We start from the raw sequence: 15,277 nt of genomic DNA on the forward strand, positions 1-15,277 counted from the left end.
GCATAGCCTGTAGTCTTCATTATGTTTTGCTCATCTTACCAATTTTATTATTTACTATTCTCTTTACCCCTGCTAACAACTCTTTTATTTGTTTTTTTCCTAAGTATGAACTGTTCTTGCATTTGAATGTAATTTGGGGGAATTGTTTTTAATTTTAAATTGTTTAAAATTGTTTTTAACACAGAATACTAGTCAATTGCTTTATTTGCCTATAAATTTCTGACCCATTCAAGTCTTATTTCAGCATAATCCCTTTTCAATAGTTAATTGTTTGCATGGGCAAAATAAGGAGCTGTGTTCTTTATTCCATTATCATGCTATACTCTCTTCTATTCTAATAAATAATAATAATAGCAATTACTTATTTTCCTATCAGTCTCTAACAGAGGACTTCTGAACAACTTGAGGGATTGGGTATTTTTGATATCAGTCCCCAAAGATGAGTATATAGTAGATACTTAAATTGTTTGCTGAATTAACAATGATATGATAGAGAAATTAGCAGCAAAGGAATCTGTGAAGTCTCTTGGGAGAAGAAATCTCAGACGCAAACCAGGTATCCTTTTTCTGGTGGGGGTTGGTTTAGAATACATTGTGTTTAGAAACTGTGGAATTTGCCAATAAGCAGGATCGTTTTACAGTCACATTTTTACTTAAAATCTGTCAGTGAAATTACTGAAGGAGCTAAAACAAGTTTTAAATAAAGTTTTCTATGTTTTTACACTAATTTATTTTTTTTTAATTTTAGGAAACACTCCTTTACATCTTGCTGTGATGTTAGGAAATAAAGGTTAGTAAATATTTACTTTCTTATGTTTAACTTCATGTATTTTCAAATTCAGTTAAAAAATTTTAAGACGAATCTTGTCTTTTGAATTTTTCAAAATTAACCTGATGATTTTATTTGCTAATTGACTTAGGGTTCAGTATAATGAAAATTACAACATTTTCTCATTTTCCGTAGTTCTTCTCAAGAGTTAGTAGAAATCCTGTACTAACTTTATGCTTTGTGAAACTTTTTTTCTTATTCGGTTATTTTATCAAGCAAGTATTTATAATTTCCAAATATTAAGATATGTTAACTATTACATAATACTTTTAATACTCACAGAGTTTTATAAGATTCTTTAATGTGGACTCTTTTGTATATCTAAACTCAGAAGTCTAGCCTTTTGTATTTTAGATGTTTGTAAAACCTGAATACTTATTCTTTAAAACAAAAACTTCATAGGCGGGTGATTTAAATTTATTTTGATAGTGAGAGAGACAGAGTGTGAGTGAGATAGGGGCAGAGAGAGGGAGAGAGGGAGACACAGAATCTGAAGCAGGCTCCAGGCTCTGAGCTGTCAGCACAAAGCCTGCTGTGGGGCTTGAATTCACAAACCACGAGATCATGACCTGAGCCTAAGTCAGATGCTTAACTGACTGAGGCACCCCCCCCCCCCCCCCCCACCGCCCATTTACATTTTTTTAGTTGTATATTTTTTTTTGCTTTTTTCTTTACAACCTTTAAATATTTTTGAGATTTGGTTACACAGGAGTGATACTGAAATGTGTAGTGGAAGATAAAACATCTACCTTATAAGGGTGCCTGGATGGCTCAGCTGGTTAGGTGTCTGACTTCACCTCAGGTCATGATCTCATGGTTCATGAGTTTGAGCCCCACATTGGGCTCTCTGCTATCAGTACAGAGTCTACTTTGGATCCTCTATTGCCCTCTTTCTCCCCCCCCTCCCCCCCGGCCACTCATTCTCTATTGTTCTGTCTCAAAAATAAACATTAAAAATATATATATAAGGGCATCTTGGTGGTTCAGTCGGCTAAGTCCAACTCTTGGTTTTGGCTCAGCTCATGATCTCATAGTTTTCTGAGTTCAAGTCTGGTGTCAGGCTCTGTGCTGATGGTGTGGAACCTACTTGGGATTCTCTATCTCCCTCTTGCTCTGCCCCTCCTCTCCAACTTGCACTGTCTCTGTCTCTCTTAAATAAATAAACTTAAAAAAAAATGTATATATAAATCTACCTTATTAATTCTGTAAATTAATTTTGCATGGTACCATTGTTCATTCTGTGCCACTCCATTTTATCTTCTTCTTTGGAGAGAAATACACTATACCTTTACTGATTTCATTGTTGAAGGAATAATTGCATACTTGTTTATGAACACAGTAAAAATACTCAGGGCACCCAAACAATATTTGTTGATTGATTTAAAGAGAGGTACCCTAGGACTTTTACACTTTTATTTGCTTCTCTCATTCATCTTAATTTAATAACCATTCTTTTCACCATTGAATTTCTTTTAATGTTTTATTTATTTTTGAGAGAGAGAGAGAGAGAGAGAGAGAGGAGAGAGAGAGAGAGACAGCGACAGCGTGAGCGAGAGAGGGAGACACGGAATCTGAAACAGTCTCCAGGCTCTGAGCTGGCTGTCAGTACAGAACCTGACGTGGGACTCGAACCTACGAACCATGAGGTCATGACCTGAGCCAAAGTTGGACGTTCAACAGACTGAGCCACCCAGGCACCCCTCTTTTCACCACTGAAATCTGATTTTTTTCTGAATTTCTGAGTCTATTGACCATGTTGGCCTTTGAGGCTGGAAAGTTGTTGAAGTATGGATTTGAATTGAAATGGACAGAACATTATACTTAACGTTTCAGAAATCTTTAGAAGATAAATAGAAAAGTGGTTTATCTATACCATGGAATACTACATGGCAATGAGAAACAATGAAATCTGGCCATGTGTAGCAACATGGATGGACCTTGAGGGTGTTATGCTGAGCGAAATAAGTCAGGCAGAGAAGGACAAATATCATATGTTTGCACGTATAGGAGGATTAGGAGGAACTTGACGGAGGAACAAGGGGGAGAAGAAGGGGGGAAATGGTGGGGGAAAGGGAGAGAGGCAAACCATGAGAGACTCTTGAATGCTGACAAAAACTGAGGACTGATGGATGTGGGGGGGAGGGGGGGATGGGCATGGAGGAGGGCTCTTTGGGGATGAGCACTGAGTGTTATGTAGAAACTAATTTGACAATAAACTATTTGTAAAAAAAATAAAAAATAAAAAAAAAAAAAAAAAAAAAAAAAAAAAAAAAAAAAAAAAAAAAAGAAGATAAATAGAAAAGAAGTCTTCTCTATCCTTTTGGTTAGACATCACAGAAAAGTTCTTCAGACCAGGTGCTTCAACTTTTAATTCATTCTTTTGGATCTGCAGTTTTAATTTTTTCCCTGAAATAACTCTAGGGTTAGTATGATTTCTTATTCTCATAAGAGCCTTTCTGGATGTTCTCCTTGTTTCCACTGTCCTATTTCCTATTCTCTCTCTTTGTGTTTTATTACCTTTATAAATTTTGTTTATGTATGATTTCTGTTCTTTGTAATTTCATTTTATCCAGATTCCTCGAGGCCCAGCTGTTTTGTTGCATTTGTGCATTAAAAAGAAAAAATAATTTATTGTCACTTGGCTAACATACAGTGTATAAAATGTGCTCCTGGCTTCAGGAGTAGATTCCCATGATTCATCACTTACATACAACACCCAGTGCTCATCCCAACAAGTGTCCTCCTCAGTGCCCATCTCCCATTTTCCCTGCTCCCCCAACCACCCACCCCCACCAACCCTCAGTTCTCTGTATTTAAGAGTCTCTTACGGTTTTCCTCCCTCTCTGTTTGTAATTTATTTTTCCTTCCCTTCCCCTATGGTCTTCTGTTAAGTTTCTCAAATTCCACATTTGAGTGAAAATATGATACCTGTCTTTTTCTGACTGGCTTATTTCACTTAGCATGATACCCTCCTGTTCCATCCACGTTGCAAATGGCAAGGTTTCATTCTTTTTAATCGCTGAGTAGTATTCCATTGTATAAATATGCCACATCTTCTTTACCCATTCATCAGTTTATGGACATTTGGCTTTTTCTATACTTTGGCTATTGTTGATAGTGCTGCTATAAACATTGGGGGACAGGTGCCCCTATGCATCAGCACCCCTATATCCTTTGGATAAATTCTAGTAGTGCTATTGCCTGGTCATAAGGTAATTCTAATTTTAGTTTTTTGAGGAACCTCCACATTGTTTTCCAGAGTGGCTGCACCAGTTTGCATTCCCACCAGCAGTGCAAGAGGCTTCCTGTTTCTCCATATCTTTGCCAACGTCTATTGTTTCCTGCATTGTTAATTTTAGCCATGTGACTGGTGTGAGGTGGATCTCAGTGTGGTTTTGATTTGTATATCCCTGATGATGAGTGATGATGAGCACCTTTTCATGTGTGTTAGCCATCTGGATGTCTTTGGAAAAGTGTCCGTTCATGTCATCTGCCCATTTCTTTACTGGATTATTTGTTTTTCAGATGTTGAGTTTGATAAGTTTTGATACTGACCCTTTATCCAATATGTTATTTGCAAATATCTTCTCCCATTCTGTTGGTTGCCTTTTAGTTTTGCTGATTCTTTCATTTGCCGCACAGAAGCTTTTTATCCTGATGAGGTCCCAATAGTTCATTTTTGCTTTTATTTCCCTTGCCTTAAGAGACATGTCAAATAAGAAGTTGCTGAAGCTAAGGTCAAAGAGGTTGTTGCCTAATTTCTCCTCAAGGATTTTGATGGTTTCCTGTCTCACATTTAGGTCTTTCATCCATTTTGAGTTTATTTTTGTGTATGGTGTAAGAAAGTGGTCCAGTTTCATGCTTCCTCATGTTGCGGTTCAATTCTCCCAGCACCATTTGCTAAAGAGACTTTTTTCCATTGTATACTCTTTCCTGCTTTGTTGAAGATTAGTTGACCATACATTTGTGGATCCATTTCTGGGTTCTCTATTCCATTGGTCTATGTGTCTGTTTTTGTGCCAATACCATACTGTCTTGATGATTACAGCTTTGTATTAGAGGCTAAAGTCCGGGATTGTGATACCTCCCACTTTGATTTTCTTTTTTAACATTACTTTGACTATTCAGGGTCTTTTGTGGTTCCATACAAATTTTAGGGTTGTTTGTTCTAGTTCTGTGAAGAATACTGTTGTGATTTTCATTGGGATTGCATTGAATGTGTAGATTGCTTTGGGTAGTATTGTTTTTCCAGTCTGTGAGTGCGGAATGGTTTTCCTTTTCTTTGTATCTTCTATTTCTTTCGTAAGCTTACTGTAGTTTTCAGTGTACAGATCTTTTACCTCCTTGGTTAGTTTTATTCCTACGTATTTTATGGTTCTTAGTGCAATTGTAAATGGGATTGATTCCTTGATATTTCTTTCTGTTGCTTCATTATTGGTGTATAGAAATGCAACCAATTTCTGTACATTGATTTTATATCCTGCAACTTTGCTAACTTCATGTATCTGTTCTAGCAGTGTTTTGGTGGAGTCTTTCAGGTTTTCCATGTAGAATATCATGTCATTGGTGAAAAGTGAAAGTTTGACTTCTCCTTTGCCAATTTAGATGCCTTTTACTTCATTTTGTTGTCTGATTGCTGAGGCTAGGACTTCTAACACTATGTTAAACAACAGTGGTAAGAGTGGACATCTTTGTTGTGTTCCTGATCTCAAGGGGAAAGCTCTCAGTTTTTCCCCATTGAGGATATTAGTTGTGGTCCTTTCATATATCACTTTTTTGATGTTAAGGTATGTTCCTTTTATCCCAACTTTCTTAAGCATTTTTATTAAGAAAGATTGCTGTATTTTGCCAAATGCTTTTTCTGCTTATATTGACAGGATCATATAGTTTTTATCCTTTCTTCTTTTAATGTGATGTATCACATGGATTTGCAAATATTGAACCAGCCCTGCAGCTCGGGAATGAATCCCACTTAATCATGGTGAATAATTCTTTTAATATACTGTTGAATTTAATTTGCAAGTATCTTGTTGATATTTTTTGCATCCATTTTCATCAGGGATATTGGCCTGTAATTCTCCTTTTTAGTGGGGTCTTTGTCTGGTTTGGGAATCAAGGTACTGCTGGCTTCATGGAATGAGTCTGGAAGCTTTTCTTCCATTTTTGTTTCTTGGAACAGCTTGCGAAGAATATGTATTCTGCTTTAAATGTTTGGTAGAATTCCCCTGGGAAGATCTGGCCCAGGACTCTTATTTGTTGGGAGATTTTTTGATAACCGATTCAGTTTCTTTGCCAGTTATGGGTCTGTTCAAATTTTTTATTTCTTCCCATTTAAGTTTTGGTAATGTGTGGCTGTCTAGGAATTTATCCATTTCTTCCAGATTGTCCTGTTTGTTGGTATATAATTTTTCCTAGTATTCTCTATTAATTTGTATTTCTTTGGTGTTGGTTGTGATCTCTTTCATTTGTGATTTTTGTCTATTTGGGTCCTTTGAGAAGTCTGACTGGGGGGTTATCAATTTTTTCTATTCTTTCAGAAAACCAGCTCTTAGATGGATTTGTTGTACTGTTTTTGTGGATAGTATATTGTTTATTTCTGCTCTAATCTTTATTATTTCTCTTCTTCTGCTGGCCTTGGGCTTTCTTTGCTGCTCTTTTTCTAGTTCCTTTAGGTATGAGGTTAGGTTCTGTATTTGGGATCTTTGTTGCTCTTGAGATAGGTCTGGATTGCAACATATTCTCTTCTTAGGACTGCCTTTGCTGCATCCCAAGGGTTTGGACTGTTTTATTTTCATTTTCATTTACTTTCATGTATTTTTTAATTTCCTTCTGGACCCATTCATTTCTTAGTAGTATGTTCTTTAAACTCTATATATTTGGAGACTTTCCAAATTTTTTTCTTGTGGTTGATTTCAAGTTTCATAGTGTTGTGATTTGAAAATATGCATGGTAGATTTCAGTCCTTTTATATTTTTGAGGGCTATTTTGTGGCCCATTATGTGATCTGTTTTGGAGAATGTTCCATGTGCACTTGAGAAGTATATTCTTGGATGAAAGGTCTAAATATATCTGTTAAGTGTATCTGGTCCAGTGTGTCATTCAAAGCCACGTTTCCTAATTGATTTTCTGCCTAGATGATCTGTTCATTGCTATAAGTGGACTATTAAAATCACTTACAATTACACTATTATTATCAATAAGTTTGCTTATGTTTGTGATTAGCTTATATATTTGGGTGCTTTAATTTTAGGGGAATAAACATTTATAATTATTAGCTCTCCTTAATGAATAGACCCCTTTATTCTGATATAATGCCTTTCTTCATCTCTTGTTATAGTCTCTTTGGTTTAAAAATCTAGTTTGTCTAAGTATGGCTACTCTAGCTTTCTTTTGACATCCAGTAGCATGATAGATGGTTCTCTGTTCTGTCACTTTCAATCTGTAGGTGTCCTTGTCCTCAGGTCTACAGTGAGTCTCTTGTAGGCAACATATAGATGAATCTTGTTCTTTTATCCATTCTGATACCCTGTGTCTTTTATTGGGGCATTTAGTCCATTTATATTCAGAGTGATTATTGAAGGATATGGATTTAGTGGCATTTTGCTTTCTGTAGGTTTCATGTTTGTGGTGATGTTTCCAGTCCTTTGTAGTCTTTTGCTGCTTTCCACTCACAGAGTCCCCCTTAGGGTCTTCTGCAGGGCTGGTTTCGTGGTCATAAATTCCTTTAGTTTTTGAGAAAGCCTTTATTTCTCTTTCTATTCTGAATGACAGCCTTGCTGGATAAAGGATTCTTAGCTGCATATTTTTCCTATTCAGCACATTGAATATTTCCTGCCACTCCCTTTTGGCCTGCCAAGTTTCAGTGGGCAGGTCTGCTATTACCCTTATGTGTCTACCCTTGTAGGTTAAGGCCTGTTTGTTCCTCACTGCTTTCAGAATTCTCTTTATTTTTGCATTTTGCCAGTTTCACTATGATATGTCATGGCCATTGACTTGTTTTTGTTGAGTTTGAAGGGAGTTCTCTGTGCCTCCTAAACTTGGATGTCTGCTTCCTTCCCCAGATTAGGGAAGTTCTCAGCTATAATTTCTTTAAATAAACCATCTTCCCCTTTCTCTCTCTCTCCTTTGGGATCCCCTAAGATCTGGATGTTATTACATTTCATTGAATCACTTAAGTCTCTCATTCTCCCTTCATGTTCTAGTAATTTCCTGTCCCTCTTTTTCGCAGCTTTATCATTTTCCATAATTTTATCTTCTACTTCACTGTTCTCCCCTCTGCTTCTTCCATCTTTGCTACCACTGCATCTAGTTTATTTTGCATCTCATTTACAGCATTTCTTAATTTGCCGAGATTGTTTCTTAGGTCCTTGATCTCTGAAGCAATAGATTCTCTGCTGTTTCCTATGTGTTTTTCAAGCCCAGCTATTAGTCTTACAACTATTATTCAAAACTCTTGTTCAGATATATTGTTTATATCTGTTTTGAGCAATTCTCTGGCTGTCATATTCTCCTGGAATATCTTTTGAGGAAAATTCTTCCATTTCATCATTCTGACTAGTTTTCTGTGGTTTACATGTTTTAATAGCTTGTTATATATCCTGTACCTGTGAGTACTACTATATTAAAAAGGGGTCATAACTGTCCAGGGCCTGGCCCTTTAGGAAGTCTTTTTGGAGTTTGTTGTGTGCACCCTGTTGTGTCTCTGGTTTCCTTATCTCCATACTCATAGTGGTGTATTACACCAGGTGTGCATTGATTTGGTCATTGAAGTAACCCTGGAAAAAAATGGAAAAGGGGAAGGTGAAAGAAGCCTTATTCCATACAAAGAGAGAAATGACAGGCATGAAAAAAAAAAAAGACCAGGCAGAGAATCAAAGATACTATAAGGTTTAATCAAGAAAGAGGGAGGAAAATAAAGAAGAGGGAGATACAGAAAATGTGTAAAAAGAATAGAATAAAAATGCCTAATTAAACAAACAACCAGAACAGAGAAAGGCAGACAGAAGAAAGAAAGAAGAAAAATATATATAATAAGAATTGACTAAAAATCAAATCAGAAAATGGAAAACCACAGGACAGTTGTCTGTTGGTGCCTAGGAACCAGTGACTGTGCTGGTCTGGAGGACATGCCGAGTGGTTCGATCAGTGTCACTCTCACTCTGTCAGTGTCAATCACTCCTGTAGATAAGCAGTTGCTAGTCATGGAAGGGTGGGGTTTGGTGTAAGTGGGTCCTGCCTTCACTGGGGGCCACTGTCTTGTTCCCTAAATCCCCACCATGTTGGTGATGGAGAGAAAATGGCGACACTCCAGTTTCTCCTTCTCAGACCAGCTGTCCCAAACCACGCTGTTCAGGTAGTCTGCACAGAGCGCAGCACGGGTAGGCCAACTTGTCCTGCTCCACAGTCTCCTATGCCTTCTAGGTGCTTGGCTGGGATTCAAAAGCCATATCTTAAAGGATCCCACTGGTGCGGATCCGGTTCTGGGGTAGTGCCACACCACCCGGGCAATAAAGGGCCTCTCTGGCTGTCACCTGCAGGCTCTTTTGTCCTTGTAGTGGCAACATACCCTCTTCCTACTGTACTCAAGGGAAGGGACTGCTCTCTCCCAGTGTACCTACAAGATCTAAAGGAGCCCTGGGGTTGGCTTCCCTCCCCACCAGAAGCACCCACAGGGCCAGGTCCAGTCCAGAGAAAGTTGTGCCCCCCTGAAAACTCTGATCGTCACTCCTAAGGCTGTTTGCAAGGTAGAAACTGGCTCTCTCCTGGTCCATGGTCGGGAGAGGTTTTTCTCTTGTCCAAATACAATCCCACACTTCCACAGCCTCTCTTTGTCTTCCTTTTGTTCCCCACCTCTGTGCCTATGCCTCCTGTTTTATCTCTCCCAATTTGCAAAAATGCACCTCTGTCCCGCCAAGCTGTTTCCATATACCCATGGATATGTTTCTATCACTCTGTAGCCTAAATTCCTGGAATTCCAAGTGTTCTCAACCTCAGTACTGCTGTTTTTGAGGGATGAGAGAAATTCTGGTCCTTCTACTTCTCTGTCATCTTGACTCTCCCCATTTATGCATTTGTTAAGACTTAGTGCCTGTTAACTACCTTGTTTTTAGTTTATTTAATTTGAGAGGGAGAGCACATGCGCATGAGTGGGGGAGGATCAGAGAGAGAGAGAGGGAAAGAGAGAATCCCGAGCAGTCTACAGCATAGAGCCCAACATGGGGGTCAATCTCACCATCATGAGATCGTGACCTGAGTTGAAATCAAGAGTCAGATGCTTAACTGACTGAGCCACCCAGGCACCCTGGACTACCTTGGGGTTTTTTTTTTTTTTTTATTACTCATTGTTAAAATCATTGGGAGAGGCATTTGGTTGATCCAGTTTTTTCTTTTAAATGTATCAGTATGTCATTGGTCATTGGCATATTTATGATTATATGACTTTTTTAGTTGCTCATGTCTGTATCAGTTGAATTGTGATGGGTGACTGAAGGGTAGCTATTCAGCAAAGTTTATGGCTTATCAGAAAACATAGGCAACATGTTTAGCATATATATAAATCATACCAATCTTATACCTTAGTTTACACAACTGTGATATGGCTTTAGATTTCTGTCCATCTTGCTTTTTAATAATTTTAAATTAAAAATTTTAAGTGGTTTTATGGTATTAGTATATATTTATTGAAACAATTGAAATAATACAGTACAAAGACATGAAAGCATGATCTCCTACTTTTTAAATTCTGATATAATTAACATTAATAGCCTACTGGGTTTGCCTGGGTGGCTCAGTCAGTTAAACGTCGATTTTTGGTTTCCATTCAGGTCATGATCTCACAGTTCATGAGTTCAAGCCCCACATTGGGCTCTGTGGTGACAGTGAGGAGTCTGCTTGGGATTCTCTCTCACTCTTTCTCTTGCTCTCTCTCACTCTCTCCTTCCCCCCCCCCCCGCCAAAATACATAAATAAACTTAAAGAAAATAGCCTAGTGGGTATCCTTGCACATCTTCCTTTTTTTATATAACACAGGGGATTCATTTGTTTTTACTGAAGTTGAATCACTATGCACAGTACTATGCTATATTTTTCTTTTCATTTAAAAGGCTATCATGAATAAAACATTTAAAAAAAAATAAAAGGCTATCATGAAATAATTGTACAAGTCTATAGATCTCTATCCATGTTTATGTTCCTCTAACTTTTTTATATGTGCACACATACACACTTATTTGCATAAAACTCCATGATGGTAGGTTTCCTGAAGGGAGAATCCATTTTACTTACTTATTTATTTATAAAAGTTTTTTTAGCTGGAAAAAATTCCTTTCAGTTTTCTTCCAAGTTTTTATTTGTTCCAGTTAGTTAACATACAGTGTAATATGTTTCAGGTATAGAATTTAGTGGTTTATCACTTATGTACAATACACAGTGCTCATCAGAACAAGTGCCCTCCTCAGTACCCATCACCCATTTAATTCATCCCACTATCCAGTGACACTCAATTTTTTCTCCATAGTTGAGAGTCTGTTTTTGTGATTTGCCTCTTCCTTGTTTTACCCCTATGTTCATCTCTCTTGTTTCTTAAATTCACATGAGTGAAATCATATGGTATTGTCTTTCTCTGACCGATTTATGTCATTTAGGGTAATAGTCTCTGGCTCCATCTGTGTCCATCCTGGCAAGATTAAATTCTTTTTGATGACTGAGTAATATTCCCGTGTGTGTGTGTGTGTGTGTGTGTGTGTGTGTGTGTGTACATACATATATACCACATCTCTTTATCCATTTATCAGTTGATGGGTATTTGGTTTTTTTCCATAATTTCATTATTGTTGATAATGTTGCTATAAATATTGGGATACATGTATGCCTTTGAATTAGTATTTTTGTATCCTTCGAGAAAATAGTCTTGGAATTGATGGATCATAGGTTAGTTTTTAGTTTTAACTTTGAGAGGAAACTCCATCTTGTTTTCCAGGGTGGCTGCACCAGTTTTGCATCCCCACCTATCGTGTAGGAGGGTTTCCCTTTTTCCAAATTCTCATCAACATCTGTTGTTTCCTGTGTTGTTAATTTTAGCCATTCTGACAGGTGTGAAGTAGTCTCATTATAGTTTTGTATTTCCCTAATAATGAGTGATGTTGAGCATCTTTTCATGTGTCTATTTGCCATCTGGATGTCTTCCTTGGAAAAATGTCTATTCATGTCTTCTGCCCATTTCTTAACTGGATTATTTGTTTTTTTGGGTGTTGGGTTTGATAAGTTCTTTATAGATTTTGGATATAACCCTTTATCAGATATGTCATTTACAGATATCTTCTCCCATTCTGTAGTTTTGTTGATTGTTTCCTTTCCTGTGCAGAAGCTTCTTATCTTGATGTACCAGTAGTTCATTTTTGCTTTTGTTTCCCTAACCTCTGGAGACATGTCTAGTAAGACGTTGCTGTGGCTGCTATCAAAGAGGTTTCTGCCTGCGTTCTCCTCTAGGATTATGATGGTTCCTTGTGTCACATTTGGTTCTTTTATCCGTTTTGGATTTATTTTTGTGTGTGGTGTAAGTAGTCTAGTTTCCATTCTTTTGCATGTTGCTGTCCAGTTTTCCCAACACCATTTCTTGAAGAGACTGTCTTTTTTCTATTGGGTCTTCTTTCCTGCTTTGTCAAAGATTAGTTGGCCATATGGTTGCCAACTTATTTGGGGTTTTTGTTCATTCCATTGATCTATGTGTCTGTTTTTATGCCAGTACCATACTGTCTTGATCCCTATAGTTTTGTAATATAACTTGAGGTTCAGAATTGTGATGCCTCCAGTTTTGCTTTTCTTTTTCAAAATTGCTTTGGCTATTTGAGGTCTTTTGTGGTTGCATACAAATTTTAGGATTGTTCTAGCTTTGTGAAAAATGCTGGTGGTAATTTGATAGGGATTACATTAAATGTGTAGATTGCTTTGGGTGATAATAGACATTTTAACAATATTCGTTCTTCCAGTCCATGAGCATGGAATGTCGTTCCATTTTTTGTGTCTTCTTCAATTTCTTTCATCAGTATTATATTTTCAGAATACAGATATTTTACCATTTTGGTTAGGTTTATTCCTAGTTGTCGTATGGTTTTTGGTGCAATTGTAAGTGGGATTGATTCCTTGATTTCTTTTTTGCTGCTTCATTATTGGTATACAGAAATGGAACAGATTTCTTTCTATATGTTGATTTTGTATCCTGCAACTTTACTGAATTCATGTGTCAATTCTAGCAATTTTTAGGTGGAGTCTTTTGGGTTTTCTATACAGGGTGTCATGTCATCAGAAAATAGTGAAAGTTTGACTTCTTTCTTGCCAATTTAGATGCCTTTTATTTTTGTTGTCTGGTTTGATTTGCTGGTATCTTTTTGAGAATTTTTGCATCCATGTTCATCAGGGATATTGGTCTGTAGTTCCTTTTTTTAGTGGAGTCTTTGTCTGGTTTTGGAATCAGGGTAATGCTGGCCTCCAAATGAGTTTGGAAGTTTTCCTTCCATTTCTATTTTTTTGAAATAGTTTGAGAAGAATAGGTATTAACTCTTCTTTAAGTGTTTGGTAGAATTCCCCTGTGAAGTCTTCTGGCCCTGGACTTTTTTGTTTGTTAGGTGATTTTTTTTTTTTAATGTTTTAATTTATTTCTGAGAAAGAGAGACATTGTGAGCAGGGGAGGGTCAAAGAGAGAGGGAGACACAGACTCTGAAAGCAGGTTCCAGGCTCTGAGCTAGCTGTCAGTACAGAGCCCGATGTGGGGGTCGAACCCATGAACTGTGAGATCATGACTTGAGCCGAAGTTGGATGCTCAACTGACTGAGCCACCCAGGTGCCCCTGTTGGGTGATTTTTGATTACTGATTCAATTTATTTACTTTTTATCAGTTCAGATTTTCTGTTTCTTACGGTTTTAGTTGTAGTAGTTTATATATTTCTCAGATTTCCATTTCTTCCAGATAGTCTGATTTGTTGGCATATAATTTTTCATAATCTCTTATAATTGTATTTCTGTGGTGTTGGTTGTTATTTCTCTTCTCTCTTTTGTGATTTTATTCATTTGAGTCCTTTTTTTTGATAAGTCTGGCAAGATTTTATTAATTTTTAATTAATATTTTAATTTTTTTTCAAAGAACCAGCTCCTAGTTTAATTGATTTGTTCTACTGTTTTGTTTTTTTTTTGTTTCTATATCATTTATTCCTGCTCTAATTTTTATTATTTCCCTTCTGCTGGCTTTAGGTTTCATTTGTTGTTCTTTTTATAGCTCTTTTAGTATTTTTTTTGCTTATTTGAGATTTTTCTTGCTTTTTGACATAGACCTGTATTGCTATATTGTTTCCTCTTATGACTGCTTTTCCTATATCCCAAAGGTTTTGGACCACCGTATTTCCATTTTTAGGTGTTTCCATGTATTTTTTAACTTCTTTAATTTTCTGGTTGGCTCTTCATTCTTTAGTAGCCTATTCTTTAACCTCCATGTTTTTATGTTCTTTCCATATTTTTTCTTGAGGTTGACTTCAAGTTTCATAGCTTTGTGGTCAGAAAAGATGCATGGTATGATCTCAAATTTTTTGTATTCATTGAGGTATGATTTGTGATCCAGTATGTGATCTATTCTGGAGAATGTTCCATGTGCACTTGAAAAGAATGTGTGTCAATTAAAGTTAGTGTTTCATTTAAAACTAGTGTTTCATTGTTGTTTTTCTGCTTATAAGATCTATCCGTTGATGTAAGTAGGGTATGAAACTTGCTTACTACTATTGTACTATTATCAATGAGTTCTTTTATATTTGTTATTTTTTTAAAGTTTATTTATTTATTTTGAGAGAGGCAGCAGAAGTGTGAGCTGGGGAATGACAGAGAGAGGAGAGAGAGAGAAAATCTCAAGCAGTTGAGCACTGTAAGTGCATAGTCTGACATGGCTCAAACCCTGAACTATGAGATCATGATGTGAGCTGAAATCAAGGGTGGACATTTAACCACCTGAGCCACCCAGGCACCTCTTTTGTTTGTTATTAATTGTTTTATCTATTTGCGTGTTTCCAATTTGGGAGCATAAATATTTCAATTGTTAGATCTTTTTATTGGATAGTCCCCTTTATTATGATATAGTGCCTTTCTTCATCTCCTGTTACAGTCTTAATTTAAAATGTAGCTTGTCTGATGGTACCTGGGTGGCTCAGTCAGTTGAGTGTCTGACTCCTGATTTCAGATCAGGTCATGATCTCATGGTTCATGAATTAGAGCCCTGTGTTGGGCTGTGTACTGGGAGCACAGAGCCTGCTTGAAATTCTCTCTCTTCCCCTCTCTCTGCCCCTCTGCCACATATTCTATCTATTTCTCTCTCAAAATAAATAAAACATTAAAAAAAAGTGTAGTTTGTCTGATAGGAGTATTGTTACTCTTGCTTTCTTTTGACAATCATTTGCATGATAAATGTTT

General features: G+C 36.9%; 1 protein-coding gene across 1 annotated transcript in view; it reads left to right on the plus strand.

Moving 5' to 3' along the window:
• ANKRD13C (ankyrin repeat domain 13C) overlaps nt 1–15,277 on the plus strand; it is a 95,011-nt gene that overhangs the window by 20,285 nt on the left and 59,449 nt on the right. The window contains exon 2 of the mRNA XM_039217316.1: nt 749–790. Within this exon, the coding sequence (XP_039073247.1) occupies nt 749–790 (42 nt within the window). The remainder of the gene's footprint in view (nt 1–748; nt 791–15,277) is intronic.

The sequence above is a fragment of the Hyaena hyaena genome, unplaced genomic scaffold (genome assembly GCF_003009895.1).
Source record: "Hyaena hyaena isolate Hyena2069 unplaced genomic scaffold, ASM300989v1 scaffold_680, whole genome shotgun sequence".
Lineage (NCBI taxonomy): Eukaryota > Metazoa > Chordata > Mammalia > Carnivora > Hyaenidae > Hyaena > Hyaena hyaena.